The sequence below is a fragment of the Peromyscus californicus genome, unplaced genomic scaffold (genome assembly GCF_007827085.1).
Source record: "Peromyscus californicus insignis strain IS unplaced genomic scaffold, ASM782708v3 Scaffold_4__1_contigs__length_199733344, whole genome shotgun sequence".
Classification (NCBI taxonomy): domain Eukaryota; kingdom Metazoa; phylum Chordata; class Mammalia; order Rodentia; family Cricetidae; genus Peromyscus; species Peromyscus californicus.
The window spans coordinates 63,331,237-63,357,503 of record NW_026294562.1 but is presented as its reverse complement, the minus strand read 5'-3'; the positions used below and the strand labels follow the sequence as shown (position 1 = coordinate 63,357,503).

Sequence of the window (26,267 nt, the reverse complement as noted above, 5' to 3'; positions counted from 1 at the left end):
AGCTTTATTCAGGAAATCTCCATATTCCTTAAACATTTATGTCCTTTCCGATTATAGCAATATTTTACTTGTCATTTCAAAATGTCAGGTTATTACCTCAAAGGTAGCCTTATTTTATGGAATCAGATGGAGATGAAGCAGTGCAGAATGCGTAATTAGCCAGCGTAAAAGTGCTGGATGGGACTGGCTCCAGAGGCTGTTTCCATAGCAATGAGTCACTCTGACGTGCAAGAGCGGGCTATCATCATCCCTGAGGTTCCTTTCCTTAAATTCAATGCCGCAGTGAGTACATGTTGAGAGTCCTGCTGTGCAACTGTGCCTGCCTTCCACTTGGGGGCCCCAGAATGGAGCCAGAGTCCACAAGCAGGTGTGCATACCAGGACCCCTACATAAGGATGGCATAGACATCCTCCTTCAGAGCAGGGACCAGTATGCAAAACCACGAGCTTCCCACAGGTTCACATGCACAGCCAACAGCTGAACAGTTTCAAAGCCTTGGCTGCCCCTGACACATGCCCTACCTGTCCTCCTGGTGGTCTCATTTTTTTTAATTGTCCCTAAACAGTTGCAGAGTAGCTGCCAGGGTTCAGTACACTTACAGCACAGGAAGTTTGGGCTGCACACAAGGAGTCTGCTGCGCTGTGCTGGGGCAGGTGGCTGCAGGAGGTGGCTGGCTGACATTCTCCCCTCCCAGGTGGGCATTGCACTGCACTATTCTACGCTTTCTACCATGCTGTGGATCGGAGTGACTGCCAGGAACATCTACAAACAGGTGACCAAGAAGGCCCTACCATGCCCAGGTGCAGACCAGCCACCGTACCCCAAGCAGCCCTTGCTCAGGTATCCAAGAATGTTCATGGGCCCCTCCACCACCTGAGCCCAAGGAACCCATGACCCTGGACATACCTGTTATGTGTCCTGTAAACCTTCCCCACCAGACTCTGGGCTGGAGATGATCTGGCCTGCATAAGTGACCTGAGGGCTGGACAGAGCTAGGAGGTGGCACAGTAAGTTGGGGGGGGGGGTCTGGGGGCAGGAATTGGGTGGCACTGTGCCAAATATGGGGACCAGGGGTAACATGGGATAGTAGAGCAAAGTCCTGAGGTAAGATGGGTTCAGCCATGGCGTTGAGGCTAAGATAGGGGCAAAGACCCAAGGTAGGTAGGCCTGGGGCAACTTGAAGGGCAGGGCACTGCCCATGGTATCTCTGTCTGGAGCTTGGCTGGCCTGGGGACTTGTGTCCCTATACTGCATGGGACACTGAGCTGCCCAGTTACTGGTAGAAGGTCCCTCCATGCCCCCTGTGGTGACTATACATGGTGACTGGGCATTTGTGACTTCGGTTTACTTCCTGGTCTCAGTGACACTAAGGTATCTGCTTTTAACTAGTAGAAAACCTTTGCACATTCTAGTACTAATTTCATAGTCACTGTGCACTGACCTGTTGGGACCCTGTGGATGTCCACTACCCTCTCTCCTTGGGGAGAATTCTCAGCAGACTTGGAACCATGCATATGCTGGGGTCATGGAAATAGCCCTCAAAGACAAAGACACCAGGATGGTTATTTCCCTCTTTCCAGGGTCAGAGACAGAGAAGCCACAGGACTAGCCCATCTAGGAAGTGACTGGAGCCCTCTCACTTCCCCTAGAAAACAGCTGTGCTGCGGAGCAATTGAAAGCTAGACAAGAACATGCCTATAACCATAGTAGACAGAAGTTAACAATAAGAGACCCAAGGCTTGTCACTTGCTTAACACCAACCCCCCAACACTTCAGTCAACAAAAGCCACATTCAGAGTAGCCTGCCTGGAGGCCCTGGGCATAAGTGCCACCCTACATAAAGCAGGCCTTACCTGTTCTGTAGACCACTGAGGTTCCACAAGTATCCTTCTTGGCCTACCAGGACCTGATGTACTAGGATGGACCATGGTGCTGGGAACCCAGCAGCCCTTGGTCACTGGCATGTCTGACCTTTCCTGTCTTCCCTAGTCCCTGCCCCCATGGCTAGCTATGGGCTTGGTATACATACCTACCTGTAAGTGCACACCCTGTATATACATATGTAGGTATGTACCCTCTGTATACGCATGGGCACACCTATCCACAGGTACATAGCCCCTGTAGATACATGCTGTCCATGTACGCATGCATATGCATGCTTTCCACAGGGTCACACTCTACAGGTTAATGTCATTTGGGGGTGCAGGTTCAGGGATTAGGAGGGGTGTCTGTTTCATTCTCCACTAAAGGCCTGCTTCCTTCTGCTGACTTCTGATCCAGCCTGGGGCTGGTAAGGGAATTGCTGCACCTGGTCCTTCTCAGAGAGGCCAGGGGCTAAGGAGAAGGAAGGAGGGAGCCTTTCGTCTCAGACCCCATGAGGAGCCCTCTGATGCTCGATCTTGATTGTTAACTTTACTGAACTGAGAGATGCCTGGGACCAGAGAAGTACATCTGGGTATGAGTGTGAGGACATTTCCAGAGATGACCGGTATGTGATGCAATAAAGAGGAAAGGCCCACCTTGTATGTGGGCGGCAGCATCCAATTAGACTGGGGACCAAATGGAGTGCCATGAGAAAAGGAGGACCCCAGCCAGCATGTGCAAGCCTCATGCTTCCTGAGAGAGCACATCTATTTTGGCTGCCATGGCCCATGGACACCAGACTCCATTTTCTTCAGCCTTTGAATGTAATCATACCAGCGACTCTCCAGGGAGCTTCCAGGTTTCCAGCCCCAGACGGAGGCATCGCTGGTCTCTCTCTTTCTAAGGCTTCCAGCCTTTTAACTAAGCAGCTAGGGATCTTCTGCTCTCCATCATGCAGACAGACATTGTTGGACTACCCAGCCTCCACCGTATGAGCCAATCTAACGAATATAGTTATAAAATATATATGCATATATATGTATATATATGTATATGTATATATCCTATTGGTTGTTACTCTAGAGAACACTGGCTGGTACACCCTTCATCTCTGGACCAGAAGCCTCTAACATGCCTTCCTTGATCCAATATCTTACTCAGGTGTCTCTTCCTGGGACACTACAATGGGCATCTCCCTGGATTTGCATCCTGCTCTGGTCCCCAAACTCCTAAGTGCATATCAGCATGCACTGAAATTAGTTCTAGAGTCCCGAGAACTTCACAGTCCCAGAAAAGAAGAACCCCAAAGTGCCCACCAGATGCATGTCCTGTTTAACTACTCTCTGGACAGAATACCTGTACCCCTTCTTACTGGCCACCACAGGCAGAACAGTCAGATCCCATGGGTACAGCTAGTGAGCTCTGTTTCCTGTGTGCAAAGACCCATGTGGCCAGCCTAGCCTGCAGGTTTCCAAGAAGGGGTACTAAGAGAGCCGCCCAACGGGCTTCTGGGAGAGCCTAGGACACACTGTTGGAACTTTCCACACTTCCAGCAACCTTCCCGACCCTAAGGCAGCATTACCATCTCAGTGTTCTAAATATACTCCCTGCCCAGCTCGGTGGAGACACACCCACCTTAGGGAAACGTTGTAGTGAACTCCAGCCACAGAAGATTCACAGGACTTAGGCAATGAGTACTGTGCAAGCCTGAGACCCTCTGTCTGAGTGCCGGATATGATGCAGACTGTGTCACTGGTGACACCATGAGGACAGAGGGTTCTGACTCCCTAGAGCCTCCACATGTGTGTTAGTGCTGTTTCAAGGAGAGAGGGGATCCACAGAGACCCAGAACAGAGCAGCTGAGTGGGCCTCATTGCCAAGGTTGAAACCAAGTATTTGCTCCTCAGTCATGACCGAGGTTGGTAGTTTCCATGACAACAAAAAAAGACTAGACTCTCAGCGGGGATTCTGTGACTTTAGCTAGTGATTCACCTGGTCTCATCTCCCCTCTCTCTCTAGATGTGCGTGTGACCACACGAATGTACACACACATACACACACACACACACACACACACACACACACACACACACAATTAAGGGACACCCTGAGAAACCCATGGCCAGCCAAGCTCTTAGAGAATGGCCCCTGGATATATGGAGAAACAGCAACTCAGGTCTCTTCCTCAACAGTGGGGTGTCTTGAAGAAGGCATAACTAGCCCTGCTGCCAACAGGATCCTGGCTGGGGCCAGGCAAGCAGATGCTCAGACATGGAGTTTATGTCCCAGACACAAGTCATCAAAGGCCAAAACCCCATGAAGGGACAGGTCAGGCATTCACACCAGCTCATAGCCCTGTGCCAAAGATGAAGAGCGCTGGCCCTGGGCGGTCTGTCAGATCTTTTCAGTTCAGCCTGCAGTGAGGGATGATGTGGCCTGCAGACCATGTAAGGAAACATTGTCATTGTCACTGGACCGACATCTCAATTCTACAGACACAACCTCCTTTCCATGTATGGAAATCTTTGATTTCCCCCTATAGTTCGCAACACCGAAGTCTTGGGCCTCCTTGTTTACATTTTTTCCTAAGTCTATTTTTCTTTTTAAATATTACTATAGCTAGATGTTGTGGCCCGTGCCTGTATTGGCAGAACTCAGGAGGCTAAAGCAGGGGGGTTATCAAAAAAAGTTAAGAACCAGCTTGAGATACTTAGTGCATTCCAAGCCAGCAGGGATGGCAGGGTAAAAATAAGAATTTTTTAAAAAGTTACTATAAATTGAGACTTTCTTAATTTTCATTTCTAATCAGCCCATGCTTGTCTATAGAAATACAATTGGTTTTGTGTGTGGATCTTGTTTCCTGTAGCTTTGATGAATTCTCTTATCAGTTTCAAAGGTTTTGCTGGTTAATTCCTAGGAGTTGTGTGCATGCAATGACTGCGTCATTGGTGCCTAGCAACAAAGCTGCTCCTCCCATGCCAGTCAGAGTCCTTCCTTTTCTCCTGTCTGGCTGACTGCTCTGGCCATGACTCCAAGCCAGTACTGGCCTTCTCCCTCCGCTTAGTGTAGCGCACATCCGCTAAGTTTATTGAGCGTTCTAAAGAACCAGCCTTTGGTGTATCCGCTATCTCTATTTTTTTTTTCTTGTTCTGTCATCTCTGCTCTGTCCTTTCTTCCGTGTGAACGGGTTTGTTTTGTCCTTCTTCCTAGTTCCTAACCATGTGAAACTGGGGGATTAATCTTTCATTAAAATGGCTGTTTCACAGCTGTAAGTTTTCTTGTGTGTGGCGTTGCTGGGCCCCCAAAGCATAGTGTGTGGTTTTTCATTTATCTCAAAATAGTTTCCGTGTTTCCCTAGGATTTCTTCCTTGGTCTTTGGTTACTTAAGGGTCTTGTTTTCACGGATCGTTAGATATTAGAAAACAGGAGGAAACTATCTGGAAACTTGTGGAGATTTTTGTTTTAGTGATCATTGGAATCAAAAAGTCCTGGCTTGGTCACAGAAGGTGGTGAGGTTTTAGCTGCTCAGACTCTGTGAAGAGATCTTTGCTACAACCAACAAACGAGTCTCATTCCTTTATCATGTTTAGAAAATTCTATGTGTGCCCAATGGCTCTGCAGCCAGGGAAGGGGCAAGACTGGACTGAGAGTAGGTGACTGCCCATCTTCCCTCCCGGGTAAGTCTAGGCTGTGCCTGGACTAGCCTCTTCCGGCTCTGTTGGAGCGGGAAGGGGAGAGTGGGGAGTGCAGGTGTGTTGTCACGTGCTCAGTGGGAACTACAGCCTCTAGAAAGTATCTGGTGTTGAGGACCCTGATCAGAAGTCATCCAGACATCATGCAGTGGGTCCAGAGCTCTGATAGGGGTCTCTGGCCCAAACCCAACTGTAGATTTAGTGGGGATCACATCCCTTCCTTAGCCCTATCTTGAGCCTCTGTGAGTTAAGAAACCACAAGTAACCAAGAGAAACGTTAGGGAAACCCAGGAGCAGAAAGTCTTGGGAAAGAGAGTCTTAGGACCTCAGCTAGGGAACTAGGGGTCTCTGACAAGCACAATCCGGCTTTGCCATTGAAGGGAGGGTGACCTTGAACAGGCCTAGCACATGGGCAGAATGGGGCACATGCTGAAGAGAAGTTTGCTGGGAGAAGGAAGCCTGAGGAAAAGCTGAGTTGCCTGGTTGAGAGAGATAGCAGGATTGGGCGTAGCCCACCCAACTTCTGAAAGATGCTGTGCCAGCACCCCCAGCCACCTATAGAGGGCCTCTGCTGATGTGGAGAAACCCAGCATAGCCAAACATTATAGCTGCAGTTCACAATGGGAGATCCACAGCCAACCACCCTGACTGGCACACATCAGTATAACACCCACACACATGTACACACGGAGGTCACTACCTAATGAGGCCTCCTGTAAGAAGCTATCATATAGCTCAAATGTGATTTCAGGCACAGGTCTTTCCCACAATCTACTTGGAATTCTCTCCTTGTAGAACTAAGACTCCCCACAATGTCTGTATGGGACCAGAAATCCATCTCCCGGCGTTCCCATCCTCCAAAGGTGTCCAAGACTTTTCCCCTACTGATGTCTATGTGGAAACAAAAACTCACCCACAGTGTTTACATGAGACCAAGATCTCCCTATATGTCTATGTTGACCCAGACCCTCCTCAGTATTCACATAGGACCAGTTCCACCCACCTCATGTTCCCATGCAACTATGACGTACCCCTCTGAATCCAAATGGAAACAAGCTCTCCCCTCCAGTGTACGTATACACACACACACACACACACACACACACACACACACACACACACACACACACACACACATTATCCTCATGGGATCAAGACTTCTCCCTATGTTCACATTGGACCAGGATCTCTTCTCCAGCCTCCACATAGGACCAGGACTCCTCCTCACAGTGTTCACACAGGGCCAATATCTCCACCCTGCTGTGCCCAAGACCTATACTCTTCAGTTCCAGATAGGACCAAGATCTATCTCCACCCAGTGTACGCAAGGGACTAGGACCTCTCCCTAGTGTCCACATTGGATCAGGATTTCCCCCAGCACCCTCAAGGACCAGGACCTCTGTTTAGTGTTCACAAGGGGCCAGGATCTCTCTTGCTCTCACTCTTGCACACCACACACACACACCACACACACACACACACACACACACACACACACACCTCACATGGGAACAGTACATTACCCTCTATCCAGCACCCATGGGGGGCAACACCAACCCCTCCATTCCACATGGGAGTAGGACCCACCCCCCTTTCTCATCGTCCACACAGGACCAGACAAGGATGACCTCTTCCCTCTTCATTTATCAGAGTCTGGCATCAAGTCCTACTCATAACTATCGACACTCTGGGTGGTCACTCATCAGAGTCTAGTGTCATTTGTTGACTTCTCCTGGAATGAATCCCTTCCAGTCTGAGTGGGGTACTTTGAAGGAATGCCATGTGTAAATTATCCTTGTGAGGTGTGAATGACCAGCAGGGTCACTCATCCTTGTGAGTTCAGAGCCCTACAGTCACATGTCACCAAGAATAAGCCAGAACTCAGGACTCCAAAGCAGCCACCATTATGAAATGGTACCTCTTCATAGAAGGACAAAGGACAGAGCCTACAAGTACATGAGACCCATTAAATGGGGTCAATGAGAACCAGGAGTGGGTGTCTGGTGTGCAACTTTTCCAGGGAGGATGTTAACAAAGGTCCCTTCATCACGGGTAGGACACCAACAAACCAAAGAAACAATTCCACTGTGGCCTAGCCTAATGAATCAGCAAGCTTACTGGGGTCACTTGGAGAATCATAGATGAGAGGTTACTTATAGGAGCATGGGTGACTCAAAGGCAAGAATGTCACCAAAGCCCACCTAAGAATAAGTGAGGACTCAGAAAAGAGAGGGGCTCTCTCTAGAGCTACCTGAACAATCAGAAGTCAGCTCAGCCCATTTGGAGTGTTCCTGGCAGTTGTTATAGTTTATATAGTTTGTGAATCTTGTAAGTTTCAGGAACTTCCTGAGCCTTGCAAATTTTGTTTGCTTCCTGAGTCTTAGGACCCTTCCTCCAACCTCCAGGAGGAAATGTTTAAGTTCAGAGAAAATAGCTAGTAATAGTCTCCTAGATTTTCCTGGGGTCCATGGCCCACTCCTTCCTCCATCAGTGAAACATGTTGTGTCTCCATCTAGGAAAGCTGGCTCAATGTTTCACTCAAAGTTCTTTCTGGGTCTAGTGTCTCAACATAGCCTTGAGGCCCCTGATCCTTAGGAAGCACACTGACTGGCAGTGTGCTGCTTGGCACACATGATGTTACTCCATAAACAGCCTTGGGAGGCTGGTTCTGCAAACTCAGTGCTGGGCACGAAGTGGCCCTGAGTAGACCACACTAGGAGCCAGGCTCCAGCTAAGCGCTGGCTGCCAGAGCTACCCTCAAAGAACATCAGGAGGCTAATGTCTCTTGCACAGGGAGTATGTCCCCCAGTGAAGACTGGCAGCCCTCCCCATCTCCGTCTACATGACTACACAGAGCCTTCGCTCCCCTAGAGAGCTGCTGCAATCATCTGTCTCTAAAGATACAGTGAGAAGAGTGAAGTTGGAAGAGATTGGGTGAGAAATATGCAAACAAACAAGTGTGAACACTGTCCCCTGGGCTGCGCCTTCCTACACAAAGTAGGGGTACAGTAAGCCCCCCCGCTTCTGGAAAGTCACATTTAAGACTTTACATCAGAGCTCCACAGGACTTGCTATGTCCCTCAAGTCTTGGAACCTTAGTCAACCCACTACCCTGTTCACATCCTTGTTTAACTAGTGATCTGAATAGCACAGGACAGAACAGCGATCATAGTCCTGACACGCAGTCACTATGTCAGGTTACACCTGTCACCACTGGGGGACGGTGGCTGAGACCAGGCCTGCTGCCCACCTCAGGTACCTCTCACCCAACCCTGATGCTCTGCCCTCATTTAGAGATGGTCTCTGTGGACACATCTTGCCACATTTTTTTCTACCCTCCATCAGCCTGAGGGAAGCCACTTCTGAGGCCCATAGAATATCTTGGGGTGGTTTGTAGATGCTCAGGGGTTAGTTCCCATTTAGCTAAATGTGATTACATCCTAACTGCCCGGTCTTTTCTGCTCCTTCTGGTGGCATCTCCCTCAGTAGCACCCACTATGGTAGGCCCACCAGTGGTATTTCTGTTTGGAAGGAAACTCTCACAGCCACATGAAGATTGTAGTCAATTTCAGGAGCCAGCCTTGGGAAATGACCATTTGTTTCCTCCCACACAATGAGGAGAACTCTGCTGAAGCCCCAAGGACAGACATGCCAGTAGAATGGTTCCCTGGGACCCTCATCCAGTAACCCCTTCTTGGGCAACAGTAGCAAATTCTGAAACCTACCATGTGTCTCTGACGTTCTCATTTCTAAGCACCAGCCGGGCCTGATCTGTGCACAGAACCCGGGACCCTGGAAATGGTCAACAGGGCGAATCCACCTACTTCTCCTGCACTTGGATCTCACACTCAAGTTCAGTCTACAGGAGGACTGTGCTGCAGTGAGCTGTGGTCTCATGCAGGCAGACAGATGCCAGGCAGGAGACAGGGGCATGACTAAACCTCCTCCTTGGGTTGTCTACTACAATACAGACTGTGGGGTACCCTGAGAACCTGACAGGATGCCAAGATCCAGAGCTAGGGGACCTCTTATAAAGGTAGCAGCCTCTATGGCCTGCTATGGGGCTATGAGCACCCAATAAAACATTCCTCTGCTGCCTCTCCTCACAGGTCCTTGGGTGCCAAAAAGGCCTTAGAGTTCATTTCCTGGCCCAGATTCCCAAATGAGGAAACTGAGGTGAGAGAGGCATGGAAGCTTGTACACAGCCATAGTCAGGCTTTCAGGATCTTGCGCCCCACATTCTCACGTCCACAGACTCTGGCCGTATTGTGTCTCCTTACCCAGATAGTCCAAGGGCCACACAGTATTTATTGACCTCCTCTCATTGTCTGAAAATGAGCGGGAAGACCAGAGAGAAGTCTCTGGTGCTTCCAGGAACCCACTCACAAACTCCACAAGATCCTACTCCGCATCCCTGTGGGGACACAGAGGATTCCAGAACCTTGGCGGACAGGTGAAGCCATGGCAGGTACCCATATCCCAGAGCAATCCTTGAGTCCACACATGGGAAATACATCCTAGAGCAGACTTGACTCAATAATAATATACATTCTCATCATGCAAAAATGATCCCATAGCCCAGTGTATGGGAACCCAATTCTAGGAAGTCCTAGGGAATGGTGTCTGAGTGTTTTGGTAGGTCTCATTACACAGTTGCCTTTCTGAACAAGATGTCACAGTGCCACTTGCAGGTGGCATCTGGTCTCACTCTACACTTGATCTCCATGTCTTTGTCTCCACCTGTCCTCTCCTTGTCTAAAGCACCTCCCTCCATCAGCATTGGTGTGTCGGATGCACCGCGGGTACACATGCATAAATAGATCTGTCTGTACATATGTATTATATATATACACATGCATATAAGCCTGTGTTTGTATGATGTATACATGCCAAGTGTGCACTGTGTGCTGTACAAATGCCATTCGTGTAAATGGTAGGCTCGTGTTGAATACAGAGTGTGCCAAGATTGTGGCCGAGTCTGAGCCCTCTTCCATAGTTTCTCAGGATTCCAGTAGTACATTTATTCCAACAGGTCCACCATTTCCAATTGGCAGCAAGGTGACTGGAAAGGCAGGGACACAGGCCGTCTTAGTTAGGGTTTCTATTGCTGTGGCAAAACACCATGACCAAAACCAACTTGGGGAGGACAGGGTTTCGGCTTACAGCGTGTAGCCCACATCACTGGGGACGTCAGGGCAGGAACTCAACACACGGAACCTGGAGGCAGGAGCTGATGCAGAGGCCCTGGAGGAGTGCTGCTGACCGGCTTTTTCCTCATGACTTGCTCAGCCTGCTTTCTTATAGCACCCAGGACCACAAGCCAGGGGTGGCACTGCCCATAGTGAGCAGCCCCCACCCCGTCAATCCTCCGTCAAGAAAATGTACCGCAGGCTTGCCCACGGGCCAGCCTAATAGGGGCACTCTCCCAGCTGAGGTTCCCTCTTCCAAAATGACTCCAGCTTGGGTCAAGTTGACAAAAGTACCACCGGCTGGACCCACAAAAGACAGAGGATCACAGCATAGGAGGGCAGGCTCAGCTACCCAGCAAAGCCTCCTTTGGGAGCTCCGACACATCACCGGCTACGCTCTTTCCCTTCTTTTTCTTTTTCTCCCAAGCATATGAGGGAGCACTTACAGAGATGGACGAGCAGGGAGGAGCGGCCTGCAGCCAGGAGGAGTCTCCGTGCCTGTCTAGCCCCGACTCCCTCCAGCCTGATTTTAGAATGCCACATTGTCTGTGGTTTGCCACCCAAGTTTACATACACTGGTGTGCCTGAACCTGAGCTGGAAGCCCTGGAATCATTTCATTATTTTATTTTTTTATCATGGTTTTCTCCTGCACGTTGTTCTTTAGGGTCCGTTACATAACTATCCACAACATGGCTCACCATTCGGTCTCACTGTGCAAGAGACGGATTTGTGTGATGCTGCGGTTGGTCCAGCCCCACTGCCTCCCACACTCTCAGGCTTCCTGGTCCCACCTCCCTATCCACGAGGCTCTCTCTCTCTCTGTGACCCTGAACTGCTATGTCTAGAGGGTAGCCTTCTGAGGCTCTCTCCCTCTTCCTTTGACAAACTGGGGTCTGATTAGTGCTTCATTGAGACTCAGCTTCCTCCTTCCATTCTGGGAGCTGTCACTAGGAAAGGAAAGGAAAGGGCCTGCCCGCCCCCCCATGCTAGATAATTCAAGCTGCACGTGCACTGTGTCAGGTGGGCTAATGATGCAAAAGAAGTCCAGAGTCATCAGGGGCCCTGTTGGTCAGGGCTGAAACACTCAGAAGACAGAAGCCTCCCTGCAGAGGGAAACTCCACATATCAAAAAGTGATCCTAGGTTGGCACAAGAGAAGGTTCCAGAAGAGATTACATCTTCATAGCAAGCCAGGAATCAGACCCCAGTGAAGAGACTATGACTCACTCATGAGGTCTACCTACCGGCAGTCAGGACAGATGGGTAACCAGGAAGAGACAAGACAGGCATGGGTGCAAAGGTCGATGGTCCAGACAGCTAACACTGAATGAGGGAGGGCTCCACAGTAGTCCAGCATCCACCCTGGCGATGGATGCAAATGCAGCAAGAAAAGCCACGGCCTGGCCGAAAGGCACCTGCAGTGGCCTCTGACGCCCTCTGCTGACAAAATCTGATAGTGCAGGCAAGCCAGGAAGGACGTAAAGACACCTGAACGTTGTGGCTGTGGTGTGTGAGGGCTTGGAGCTGGAACTCTGCACAGGAGGAACAACCTTCCCAGCCACCGGCTGTGAGTAATGTCTCCCCTCTGAGGAGATCAAGGTGACACTGGAAGAACCAGTTTCCCAGGATAAGATCTATAGGCACTGCAGAGGCAGTGGTGGACAGTACTGAGTGACCCTGGTGGGACACAGCAGAGTCTCCGATCTCTAAGTAATGATTGGGACTCTGGGGCACTACTTCTCTCTGGCTCCTCTGGGTCCTACATCTGTAAAGGAAACCGTAGGTTTGCCTCAGAGAGAGCAAATCTGTCATTCTTGTCACATTGCTGCCAGGAGTCTGCCACATCAAGGGTACCTTGAGGCTGGAACCTGTAGACATCATGGGGAATGTGACTGTCTTTCCATTCTAAATGGGCTCTCAGGCGTCCATGTTCAGAACCAGGGCTTTCGGAATCATAGAAAGAGCAGAGCATCCCTGTGCATGACGTCATGTCCTCTGGCTAGAGCCAGGCACTGACGGGCCTCCAGTGCCCAGCAGCAAGCTCTGAACAGAACCTGTTTTGAGTGTCTCTCCAAGCTCAGCTCACTCATGAGTTTTCCTACTGCTGTTAGGAACAAGGGTGCTCTCCTCTCAGCAAGTTGTCCACTAATGTGAGCCACTACACAGCATGATGACTCCTACATGCTGGAGTCCCACATGGTTGGTTATCTGCCCCTTGACTTTCTGAGGTTACAGTCTGGAAGTTCTTGCGTATTTCCCTTCACACCAAGCCAGAACAACTCCCCAACTTTCGGCCTTTCTTTGGCTCTTCATTCAGTTGGTGGCCAGACTTCCTCCATGACGGCATCATACAAATGAGGCTGCTTCATGGGAAACCATCTTCCCTAGCCCTAATGTTCTAGTTTGGGGCAGGTCCTCATTTAGTCACAGAGAAGGCCCTCATAGCCCCACGCCCTGCAGAGTCGCAGAAGCAAGTCTCCACGGATGACTCATTTGACCAAGAAACGTGAAAGTCCTGTGACAACAGACTCAAGACCCACCCATCAGCAGCCTGTGCATGGAGGCACTGTCTAGCAATATGGGGTCAGTGAGGTCGGTCTCCACCTCCATGTACAGAACAGTGATGTGTCAGAAGCAAATTCTCCGGGGGATACAGGAAGGAAGACTGTAGAGGTGGCTTGTCATGGATGAGGCACGGCATCTGAGGAACAGCCTGGACAAGAGTGCTGGTAGAAGATTTCAAAAGGGTCAGGGGCTAAGTCTTGAGGGACTGCAGGCTTCTTAGGCATGCAGCTCAGTGGCCTCTGAGGTCCTTGTCATTAGACTGAAAACACTACCTTACAGTTGGGATTTCTTGTTTCCTAAGAAAAACCATGATACTTTCTGATCAAGTGACACTCCCCTACCCTCACCCCCTTTCCACTCCCCATCTCCCACTCCCTACCTCCCGACCCCCTTCCCACCCCCCACCTCTACACATGCGCTTCTTCCCAAGAAGAGAAGGGCCTCTGTGAGAAGAGATTGGCTGTCCTGTCTCTAGGAGATGGGGCTAAGCCTGCCCTGTGCAGGCCAGGGGCAAAGGCGTATAGAGAGGAGGAAACTCCTATGACCCACTGGTCTCGCCGTCTCCCTGGGAGCCACAGGAAGCTAGAACACCTGCAGCTTTAAGTGTTGCTGGGCAGGAAGCCAAGTTGTCACCAAGTGTGACAACATGGTTAGTTGCCTGTGTCTAGGGGCAACTCTTCTGGATAATAGAGTTCAAACAAGGTCTGGTGGGTATACCAGGGGCCTGGGAGGGGAAGAATCCCATGAGAAGGGAGAAAAGGCCAGAGTCAGAGCCAGATGGGGTCCTCAGCCTGGAATGAGTCTGTGGAACTGAGTCTAGCCTGAACTAGTGGCTAAAAGGAAATGGGTCTTTCTAGATGCACCTTCTGGCTGCAAGGACCACAAGACTCTGATGGACTCTGGTGAGTTCCATAAACTCCAAAACCAGAAGGGATTTTGATGGGTTCAGGAGATGGGGTAGGGTCAAATCTCAGCCCACCTGCTGCAGTTCATACTCCAGAGCAGACTCCCACCTAGCCCCATGTAGCTGCCTCTCATGGTCCCAGCACTGACTTCAAATGAGTCCCTGTGAGAATGGGGCTCCTGCTGTCTAGTGGTATTCTGACTTGCTTTGTGTGGCTGTGATAAAACCTGACCAAAGCTGGGTTGTGCTGGCGCACGCCTTTAATCCGAGCACTCAGGAGGCAGAGGCTAGCCTGGTCTACAAAGCGGGTTCCAAACAAACAAAATAACAACTCCCCCCCAAAAAAACACTGACCATAAACAGTGTGGGGGAAAGGGTTTATTTGGCTTACAGGTTACAGTCTATCAACCAGAGAAGCTAAGATGGACCCCTGGGGGCCAGAAGTGAAGTAGAGAGCCCAGAGGAGGAACGCTGCTTCTTGGCTTGCTTACTCTGTCTCACTCAGCTACTCAGGCCCACCTGCCTAGACATGATATTGCACACCATGGTCTGAGCCCGCCAACATCGATTAGCAGTAAGAAAATGCCTCTGTCTGGGCGGTGGTGGTGTGCACGTTTAATCCCAGCACTCAGGAGGGCAGAGGCAGAAGGAGTTCTGTGAGTTCGAGACCAGCCTGGTCTACAGAGCTAGTTCCAGGACAGCCAAGGCTACACAGAGAAACCCTGTCTCAATAAACCAAACAAAAACTTCAAAGACATGGCCACAGGCCAATCCGATCAAAGCAATTCTTCAGCTGAAGTTTCCTCTTCCTCTTCCCCGATGACTCTAGGTTTGCGGTAGGTTGACAGCTGAAGCTAACTATGACAGGTGTGCTCCACACCCTCCAGAGAATTCCACTGCGGAGGCATTTCCTGCTAGGACAGTGGCCTTCTTCCACCTCATCCCAGCAGTTTGTGAGCCTTCCCATATGTACAAAGCTGAAAGTCAGTTGCCCCACTATCCAACCACCAGTCCTGTGCTGTCACCCTCCTGAGGCTATTCCATCCGTTCACTCTCTACAGTCCATCCTCCTCCATCCATCCATTCCATCATCCTTCCATGGTCTAGCGATACCCACCTGGCAATCCAGCTTCCCCCCACCCCACCCCACCCCACCCCACCCCGCCACACACACACACACACACACACACACACACACACACACACACACACACAAGTATGCTGCAGACCTCGCATATACAATAAAACTGTTCGGCAGTGTCTGCTCTCAGGGTTCCCCACTATGTGGAACTCACTTGTGCTGAAGTGAGTAATGCTTATACATGCTCAGTGAGCTGCAGCAGATGCAGGCGGAGAACTTGACCATCCACCTAAGTAGCCATCAGAGCCTATGCTGTGAAGACTAACTTTATGGGAGGCTATGCATATCATGGTAAACCATGAGTGTATTCAAGGAGGAGGCAACCAAGAGGAGGAAAGGGGTGATATCCACGAAGTGTTAATAATGGCCTTCAGCCATCAATCCACAGGGTGTTGCTGCCTGAGACTGAGGAGCCTCTGGGGACATCCCCACAGGAGTGTGTCCTCCTGAAGATGGAGTGGCCTCTATGCAAGCTGTGCTTCTAGCAATCTGCTGTGGTAGCTGCCTACGTCAGGCACATGTGTGAGCCTTTCTTAATCACCTGCCACTCTATGATTTATCTACTCACTTGTTTTTATTCATTTTGCTTTGGGTTTGACAACTTTCACAGCCAAGTCCCAAAAGTGTTCTCGTGTCTGGCCCTAGGCACCTCTGTGAGGGGTATTTTTTCATCACACACTGACTCTGCCTGGCTTAGTGCCTAGGATGAATAAGACCACTCAGGGCTGGAGTGTGGCTCTGTGGTAGAACATTTGCCTAATGTGTATTCTACCATCAGAGCACACAAAAAAGAGAGAGAGAGAGATACACAGAGAGAGGGGGGGAAGGAAGGAAGGAAGGAAGGAAGGAAGGAAGGAAGGAAGGAAGGGAGGGAGGGAGGGAGGGAGGGAGGGAGGGAGGGAGGGAGGAAGGAAGGAAGGAAGGGAGAGAGAGAAAGAGAGAGACAGAGAGAGAGAGAGAGAGAGAGAGAGAGAGAGAGAGAGAGAGAGAGAGAGAGAAGGAAGCCCACTGCAGTGTGCAGTCTTTTGAATCAGACCTGGTTGGCTCAGAAGGTTTTGGATTCATGTGAGGACAGATACACAAATCCATCGTGTCAGGAATCTGGGTATACCAGGGATTCTTCTGGATCCTTCAAATGGATCTGAATAATCTAATCACTTACACACCCAGATAATTCTAGAATCAATTTTTCAACTTTTTTCTTTTGGTTTTTGGTTTTTCAAGACAGAGTTTCTCTGTACAGCCCTGGCTGTCCTGGAACTCACTCTGTAGACCAGGCTGGCCTCAAACTCACAGAGATCTGCCTGCTTCTGCCTCCTGAGTGCTGGGATTAAATGCATGTGCCACCACCGCCCAACTTCAATTTTTCAACTTTTACAAGAAGAAAATCTTCTGGGACTGTGACTGGATGTGTTCACGCCATTTAATGACATCTTTATTTTATTTCTCAGTGGTTCCCTGTTTTCACTCAAATATAAAAATGTGTGTGTGTGAACCCTGTACCTTCTTAAATGTACACACATGTCCCACAGATCTTGCCGAATTTCTCATGCAGTCCATCTCATCATCTACAAATAGAAACATGTCTCTTCATCCTCATCTGATGCAAGTCTTTCCCAGGTAACTTTTATAGAAAGTGGAAAGCTACCTTCTTTTGATGGTTGGCTGAGTTTGGGAGTGAATACATGCTATTTCCACTAGATGCTTTTCCGGGTCCAGTTAATGGCCTCACTGTGTCCTCCATACGCCTGATATGTTGAACTACTTTGCAACTATGAATGAATAACAAATCAGTCCAGAGTTGTGAGATCAGTCTTACTTCTAATAAGTGCTAACACTCATTTACTTATACATTACTGAAGAGTTATTACCAAGTACTACAGGTCCGAATAACTGACCTCTTCAATGTCTGTGTCTGGTTTTGACATCAGGTCCCACTGGCCTCAACTCTGAGCAACATTTCCCTGCCCACCTCCCCTCTTTGCCATCTGAACAAGTTTGTATAATACACTACCAGCAAGCCCGCTTATACAGATGTTAAAACCTGGGTTTTTTTTTATTAGACAGAGCACAGTAAAGTTTGTTTTGTATTGTTTTGTTTTGTATTGTATTGTTTTGTTTTGTTTTAGTTGGTTAGTTGGTTGGTTGGATGGTTGGTTGGTTGGTTGGTTGGTTGGATGGATGGATGGATGGATGGATGGATGGATGGGTGGGTGGGTGGATGGATGGATGGATGGATGGATGGTTGGTTGGTTGAGGGGGGTTGTATTTTGGTTTCTTGAAACAAAGTCTTGCTATATAGTCCAGGCTAACCTTGAACTTTCAGAGTTCCTCCTGTCTCTGCCTCCCAGAGGAGGTATGTGCCATCAGACCCAGCAAGATTTTCTTTTCTTTTTCTGTGAAATATATTTTGATGACAATTTTTCCATCCCCAACTTCTCTCAGATTCTCTCCCAACCTCCTTATATATCCAACTTTGTTGCATATCTCTCTCTGTGTCTTTCTCAGAAAAAAAAAAAGACCAAATGAAAATCAAAACAAACAATGAAAAAAAACAATAAAACTGGAAAAATGCCGAAACAAAATCAAACAAAAAGTCCACCAAAAAAAAAAAGAAGAGGAACAGGGTTTTGTATTGTCCAACAATATATTCTTGGGCAAGGGGCCTGCCTGGAGTGTGGTTGATATACCCAGTGACACTCTATTGGAGAGAATTGATTTTCCATTTGCCTTCCAGTATCAATTCCAGCAAGATTGTCTAATGTTTTTGGTTTTTATTTTTTTCCCAAGGAATAGATCCATTTCCTCAAAGTTACTGAATCTGTTGGCATACAGTTTTTCATTATACACCCCTTTAATTCTTGCAGTGTGTCTACAGGGTGCATAACAATAACTGTTTCTTAAGATTGGGAATGAATCTTCTCAAACAATCGTTTTAATTACTTTATTATCATTATTGTGTGTTCACAATGTGGGGGGGGGGGGATAAACAAGCCATGGCATGTGATGGAGGTCAGAGGGTAACTTGGAGGAACTGGTTCTCTCTGTCCACCTTTATTCGGGTTCTAGGGATCAAACTTGAGCTTGCAAGGCAAGGAAGGTCCTTTGTGCACTGAGCATCTCATCAGCCCTTCTTCTCTCTTTACTTAATCTAAGGGTTTACAGCTTCGCTGATTTTTGCTGTGGAGGAGCAAGTTTTCAACATTTTTCTCTGGTCTTTGTCATCTTCATCATGTGCGGACCTTGGAGCTACCTTGAGCTCTTGTTTTTCTACCTTGTTGGGGTAGAATTTTAGATCACTCAATTTCAGATCTTTCTCTTCTTTCTAATGGAAGATTGGAAACTCTAAATTTACCATTCAGCCCTGCTGTATCTGCAGCCAAGAAATTTCTGTATGTCATATCTTCTTTGGTATTGTTTAAGGTGCTTCCAGATCCTTTATGATTTCTTCCCTGTTCCATGAATGATTTATAAGTGTATTGTTAAGTCCACAGTGTTTGTGGTATCTTGGTTATAATAATGATATCAATTTTTCATCTAATTTATTTGTGGTTCTTGAATATGCTTTGCATGATCTCAAATCTTCTGAATGTTTGAGTCTTTCATGGCATATAACTAGTGAAAAGCCCAAACACACTGAAAAATGTCATTGTTGTCATGGTGAATATGCTATATGCACTGAAGGAGTGCCTATAGGGTACCAATGTTGTCATGGTGAACAAGCCACACAGTGGAGAGGGATGTGTAGATACCACAGTTGCCATGGTGAACAGGCCACATATACAATGAAGGAGGGAATATGAATGCCATTATTAACATGGTGAATAGACCACATACAACAGAACGGGATGCCACTGTTGTCATGGTGATCAGTACATGCACAGTGGAGGAAAGTGGGTGCTTACTGTAGATGCCAGTTTTTGTGGTGAACATGCCACAGGCTCTGGAGGAGGATGCAGAGATACCATGGTTGAGAGGTCACACACAGCAGAGGAGAATGTGAAGATGTCATGGTTAACATGGTAAAAACACACACTGGAAGAAGATGCATGAATGTTATGGTTGCCATGGTGCGTGGGCCACATGCACTGAATGAAGATGTGTGGGTGCTACTCTCATTTGGGTGAACAAGCCACACATTCCGGAGAATAATGTGTAAATGTCACTGATGTCATAGTGAACAAGCTACCATCACTGGAGCTGGAGTACACTGGTGACGCTGTAGGGTGAGATGTGTTACAAGGAGCCTTGAGGTCAACTTTTTCAAAAACTGTGCCTATTGCCTCTAAATTCCTCACTGGTTTTTGGTTAGTTGTTCTATCTCTTGCTGAGAGAGGGAACTTTAATGCCCACTATAATTTGGGAACTGCTGCTTCTCTATGCCTGACAACATTCGTTCTGGTATTTTGAACCCTCCTTTGGTCTCTACTTGGCAGTTGGGCTGCGTCCCTGGCAGAGGCAAATGTCATGTCTTACCCAAGTCTGTGTTACTTCTGGCTTGCCCGAGCCTGTTTTCCCTCTGCCGCTGGCCCGGCAGCCTTCCTGGGCTTACAGCAGTGGTTCTCAACCTTCCTAATGCCACGACCCTTTACTACACTTCCTCATGTTGTGCTGACTCCCCCACCCCACCCCACCCCGCCCAGCCATAAACTTATTTTTGTTGCTACTTCATAACTGTGATTTTGCTACTGTTAAGAATCGTAATGTAAATATCTGATACACAACCCCTGGGAAAGGGTCATTCAGCCCCAAATGGGTCATGACGCACAGGTTGAGACCTGCTGGCTTACAGGAAGAGGCTGAGGAATGGCTGCTCCCATAGGTCCACTTCCAGCCCCACTCCCATCTCTTCTACTCTGTGCTAGCCCCCAGCGGGTCTTTCTTTTTCTCTAGTCTGGCAACCTCTGCCTTGAAGTAGAATATTGAGACTGTTAAAATGTAACTCATTTTTCACTCAATTGGATTGTCTCCATTTTTTTCTCTTTTCCGCCTCTTTTGTGATACTGTTTCCATGTGGTTTCTCTTCTTTCATTCCTCCTTTTCTTCCTGCTTTTGTGTTGTTATGATATTTTTATTTCAAACTTAATATATTAATTAGCTTCTTTCTCTTAGTGTCTTGCAGCCTCCCCAGAGATTAACATGCCCAATCTAGTCACAATCCATGTAAAATAGTTGTACAACGTCACATAAAACATCTGGAGATGTCTTGAAACTCAAGACCGCTCCACCTCATCTTTTATGGCATAAATACCACATGTATTACCCTCCACCCCGTGTTATTCATGAATTCACAAAATGTCAAACTTCTCTGTTTTAACACTCATCAGTATTTTGAAGAAGTTTCCCTAATTTTTTTTTCTTAATATGAGTGCTCTATCTCCATGTGTCTGCATACCAGAAGAGGGCATCAGATCCCACTATAGATGGTTGTGAGCCACCCCATGGTTGCTGGTATTGAACTCAGGACCTCTGGAAAAGCAGCCCATGCTCTTAACCACTGAGCCATCTCTCCAGCCCCTAGTTACTCTAATCTTAGCATTCCTTGTATTCATCTTTCCTGGGGACCAGCTTCCTTCAGTGCGGCATTCCGCTACCCTGAGGGACGTCATGTGACCTTCCTTTAAGTGTCGTTCACCCAAGTATATAAACTGTTGTTCTTCTTTTATGAAAGGGCATCTCTGCTGCCCCTGTGTCATTTTCTTTGTTTTCAGATAAGGTATCGCCACTAGCACTAGCTTGCCTGGAGCTTACCTGCTAGGCAGCCCAGGCTGGCCTCAAACTTGTGCCACACTGTCCACTCAAGGCGTCTATAATGGCAGCCACTTTCTCATGGAAATCCTCTCTGAGCTGGCCTTGAGGTGGCCCCCACCATGGCTCATCACAGTGGGAAGCTATCAGTCACGCCCCATATATCAGAATCAGTGTGTACACAGGCTAAGCCTAGGACACACCTGCTCAATGGGGTTGGACTCAAATAGGAGCTATCCAGTGGGCTGAACACTGAATCACCCCCAGTGGAGCTATCTATCATCTGAGGCCCATGGAGGGGAGGTCGGCCCACGCCACAGCCTACTCCTACCAGGGTGATCAGCTGTCCCTCCAGGGATAGCTCAAAGGTGAGCATCTCTCCCAACTGCTACAGAGGGCTAGGTGAGCCAGGCTCCTCACCCTAAAACTAGGTCTAACAATTCACTGGCTCACTGATCGCTGAGCACTGCAAACAGGGAGGGAAGGGGTATGGGTTGGGCTCTGGCTAAAGACAGGTCCAAAGGGAATCCACCTGGGCCACCACTCAAGATGGCACTTTGGGATAAGGATGCCCCACTCAACACCCTCCAGAACCTCCTTGCCCTATGGATACACTGCCTGTACTTCTTCATAGCTATCCTGCTCCCCACCCAAGGTTCCACGAGGTCCCACTGAGTCCGCAGATTCACCGTGAGCCCCTGCCAGCCAGAACCAAGCAGGAGGAGAGCAGGCTCCCCCGCTGGACATGTGCTTGTCTATACTGAAGGGTGCCATGGCCATGGAATCCAGCCACCTCCCTTTTGCATCAGGGAAGGGGGAGGACGGCCTCATTTCTCTAGGAGGATCTGGGCTATTCCTGGCAAGTCAGCCTTCTGATCTCTGGCAGGTTCTACCTCATCAGCGGAGGGGTCCCTTTCATCATCTGTGGGGTCACAGCTGCCACAAACATCAGAAATTATGGGACCGAGGATGAAGACATAGCATAGTGAGTATTCACTACCTGTGAGCCAGTGAAAAGTTGGGGGCACTGCCCAGCTCCTCCTGGGGTCATCCCAGACACTTGAGGAATTCGCTGACTTTGTGCCTAGGCCTGGGGAGGGCAGAGAAGGTGCCCCCACAGACATCTGTCATAATCAACCTTTGTTAGTGACTGTCCTCCAAGGTACCTGTGGTAAGGCAAGCCCTTGAGGTGAACTTACTGCCTTGAGCCCCAGAGGACCACTCTGTTGTGTCTCCCCGACCTCTGTGTGAGCAGAAGGCCTTCTCCCAACACCCTCAGCTTCCCACTGACTCTATTTCCTTAGACCCCAAAGGCCTGACCTTTTATTTTTTTATAGTCTGGCACCAGATACCAGAAGGTCAGCCAAGCATGGCATACCCCTGGAACAGAGGCAGACCTAGCCCCACCCCCACAGGTGCCCAAAGCCCTGGTGGGACCTTCATCATTCTCAGTATCTCCTCAAGACGCCAGCATGTCCAGCCCTCACTCAAGCCATAGTGGGCCCCATGCCCTGCCCATCTGAACCTGCCTCCGCCCACTCCCTCCTTACCCAGGACAATTTCCGGCCTCCCTCAGTGGACCTCCTTGCCCCATCCACCCCAGGCCTGCCTCTATCTCACCCCCACCCATCTCCTGAGAACTAGCACACAGAGTTAACCAGCCAGCTGGCTCCAAACACTCATCTAGACTGCAGTTCTGTCCCCATCAACCCAAAGCTCATGGCTGAGCAGTCTCTGGTACCATTTGTTTCCTTATCACAATTAAAATACTCCCTCGTAGGAAACCCCCTTCAGTCCTGACGGGCGGGCTCCCCTGCGAGTACTCCAACCACATACCCACACTTACCTGCTTCTCCCTGCAGCTGCTGGATGGCCTGGGAACCCAGCTTGGGTGCATTCTATGGGCCAGCTGCCTTCATTGCCCTGGTCACCTGTGTATACTTCCTCTGCACCTATGTACAACTGCGGCGTCACCCAGAGCGCAGGTATGAGCTCAGAGAGCGCACTGAGGAGCAGCAGCGGCTGGCAGTGCCAGAGAGTGGCCATCGCCATGGGATGCGTCCCGGCACACCACCCACCTGTGACGCCCTGGCTGCCTCACAGCTGCAGAACGAGCATTCCTTCAAGGCCCAGCTGCGTGCTGCCGCCTTCACATTGTTCCTGTTCACGGCCACATGGACGTTTGGGGCCCTGGCCGTGTCTCAGGGCCACTTCCTGGACATGATCTTCAGCTGTCTGTATGGCGCCTTCTGTGTGACGTTGGGACTCTTTGTACTTATCCACCACTGCGCCAAGCGGGAGGATGTGTGGCAGTGCTGGTGGTCATGCTGCCCCTCCCAGGGAGATACCTCCGCCACCAAGCCCAGTGCCCACCCGACGCTCGATGCCAATGGGGATGCTCTGGGGCATACAGCCTGCCTGCAGGACTCACCATGCCCTGGAAAACTCAGAGGCTTTGGCCATCCACCAGCCAGCCACTGCAAGATGACCAACCTGCAGGCTGCCCAGGGCCATGTCAGCTGTCTGTCCCCTGCCACCCCTTGCTGCGCCAAGATGCACTGTGAGCAACTAATGGAGGAGGAGGCGGCCCACATGCACATGGCTGAGGAGGACACCTTCCCGCACGATCACCACCTGCACGACCCTCATCTGCACAGGTGCCTCAAGGGCAGAACTAAGCCCCACTACTTCAGCCGGCACCAGGCAGCCGCAGCTGAGAGGGAGTATGCCTACCACATCCCCTCCAGCCTGGATGGCAGCCCCCACAGCTCGCGCACAGACAGCCCTCCCAGCTCTCTTGAGGGCCCAGTGGGGGTGCATACATTGGCCTGCTGTGCCCAGGTTGATCCCTTCCCCTTGGTCAGCCAGCCTGAGGGTGGAGACACAAGCCCTGGGCTCTATGGCTGTCCTCCACGGCTGTCCCCAGGCCCTGCCCACTTGGAGATGTTAAGAAGGACACAGTCCCTGCCTTTTGGGGGTCCCAGCCAGAATGGGCTGCTCCAGGGTGATGTTCGAGAAGGCCTGCCATTTGGCACTGATGGGACAGGGAACATCCGAACAGGACCCTGGAAAAATGAAACTACAGTGTAGCCAGGTTGGGAACACAACTCCCTCACCAGTGCCACCATATGTCCCTGGAGGAGCTTCATCAGAGCAGAGAGTGGCACTCTGCTGTGTGAGGTTAATGGGCTGGGAGGGTCATCAAATGACCAAGTGGTTTAGAAGTGGTTCACGTCCCTCAGCCATGATCTCTTTTATTGTGAAAGACCCATCAGGAGAACACCGGGTCACAGTCACCTCCACTGGTTCCAAGGCTGGAGGTAACTCTCCCTAAGCTTGTCACCTGCTTTCTGTTTATAGCACCTTCCCTTGCTGCTGGGAGGGAAGCTGGGGGACCTCCGCAAAGACTCCAGCTGGTGTTCCTGCCTTTGGTCTACGTGTGCTAGGTTTTATGCTCACACTGGGCAGTTTCCTGTCCCCTGCTGTCCTTGTGTTACCTCACACCTGCATCTTCACTGGGGACCACCTGGTACCATTGCCTGCTCACCACCTGCACCCATATGGGACATGGCCCTGGCCTGATGGCCTGAGGGCATCTTGGGTGCTAGAACGGGCCTGCTGTGGAGCTATGGGGAGAGGAAGCGGCCAGTGGCTGTGGTCTTTAGAGAGCTGACTACAGTCTCTCTGAGCCTGTGCTTCTGAAAAGATGCCCAAACACTTTTCGATGGAGACCTGGCTTTGGAAGTCAGCCACCGTCAGACTGGATTCTGTTCCAATGTGAGCATGTAGTAATCAAGTTCTCTGTTCCACAAGGAGGGGCTAACTGGGGTGTGATGGTCATCACAGATGAAAGCTTCTTTCCCTTTTTTTTTTTTTTTTTTTGTCGTTTTCATGAACATTTGAGTACAAAGCCCCACCTCAAAGAATAGATGTCAACAATGAGCCTTTTGTAAAAGCAAATGTCTTGTCCGAGGGGAGGTCCTCACAGAGGTGAGATTTGAGAGCCCATGTGTCCAGAGATGCCAACCTATGAGGCTGTCCACCTGTCCTCTTTCTCTTCCCAATTGGTGGTTCATATGCATACACATGTACACACACACACACACACACACACACACACACACACACACACACACCATACACACCACATATTCATACACATGGATGTACACCTCATATGTGTAAACACACATGCTTATACACATTTACAGTTACACCATGCACACCACAGACATGTGCATCCACACACCTGCTCACCACATACGTGCATGTGCACATGCCTGCACACCACCACACATGCATACATACTGTAATGCCCACATATAGACATATTGGTGTTCATATGCACCCACAAATAATTAGTGCATTCATAGCCCTGAGCACTGGGTTCCTTGGCATATGTGAATGAGTCTCTGTGACTTGCTTCACAGAGCATAGCCTTGCAGATAATGAACAGGGCATTGGAGGCAGCATATTCTGCAGCCTGTGGTGGGCAGTGCCATCTAGAGGCAGACACTCAGTATCTGAGTAAGGAGACTGGCAGGCAGATCTGACCTTTACAAGCTCCTCTGTGATGATGTCCCTTAAAGCAGCATTCTGCACCCATCCTCCAGGTGGGTAGCCAGGGACCACCAGGCTGTTTCAGCCCCTTTCACTACCAGACTTCTTTATCTGCTTGCGTAGCTGATGTGTGCAGAACCCACCATGCTGTGTGTGTACTGTAGATTCAGACCATCCAGAGGAAAATACAGTGTTTTACATTGTTTGTCCTTGGTCAGGCTGGTCAATAGCATTCGTGTGTGTTTCTCGGTCTTAACAAGGAAGAATGGTGCAGGAGAGGCTGGGGCGCCATCCAGGCTGCTCCCCTGGGCCTGCCCCTCACATCTTTTCTTCCATGGTGCCTCTGGAAGAACAGGGACACCTCTTCATTCAACCAAAGACATGCAGCCTTCAGCATTAAATATTGAACCTTGCCATGCTTCAGCATTGCTTCAGAGTCATGAGTCCACTTGGACCAGTACTGCAACAGACTCCGGTTATGTCCTGCTGGGGGTGTATGGCGATCTGCAGCAAACCTGCTTTTTAGAGCCCTCGACTCCTAACCAACCTCCCTTAGACCATGAAACGTTTCTATGCCAGCTTCGCAGGCTTCCTTTGCCATGACC

At 49.6% G+C, this 26,267-nt stretch overlaps 1 protein-coding gene across 2 annotated transcripts in view; it reads left to right on the top strand.

Moving 5' to 3' along the window:
• Adgra1 (adhesion G protein-coupled receptor A1) overlaps positions 1 to 25,867 on the top strand; it is a 43,534-nt gene extending 17,667 nt beyond the window's left edge. For both annotated transcript variants that reach the window (XM_052714748.1, XM_052714747.1), the window contains 3 exons: positions 695 to 840; positions 21,989 to 22,087; positions 22,965 to 25,867. In XM_052714748.1, coding sequence (XP_052570708.1) covers positions 695 to 840; positions 21,989 to 22,087; positions 22,965 to 24,192 — 1,473 coding nt within the window. In that variant the 3' untranslated portion in view covers positions 24,193 to 25,867. The remainder of the gene's footprint in view (positions 1 to 694; positions 841 to 21,988; positions 22,088 to 22,964) is intronic.
• Positions 25,868 to 26,267: the final 400 nt, after the last annotated feature.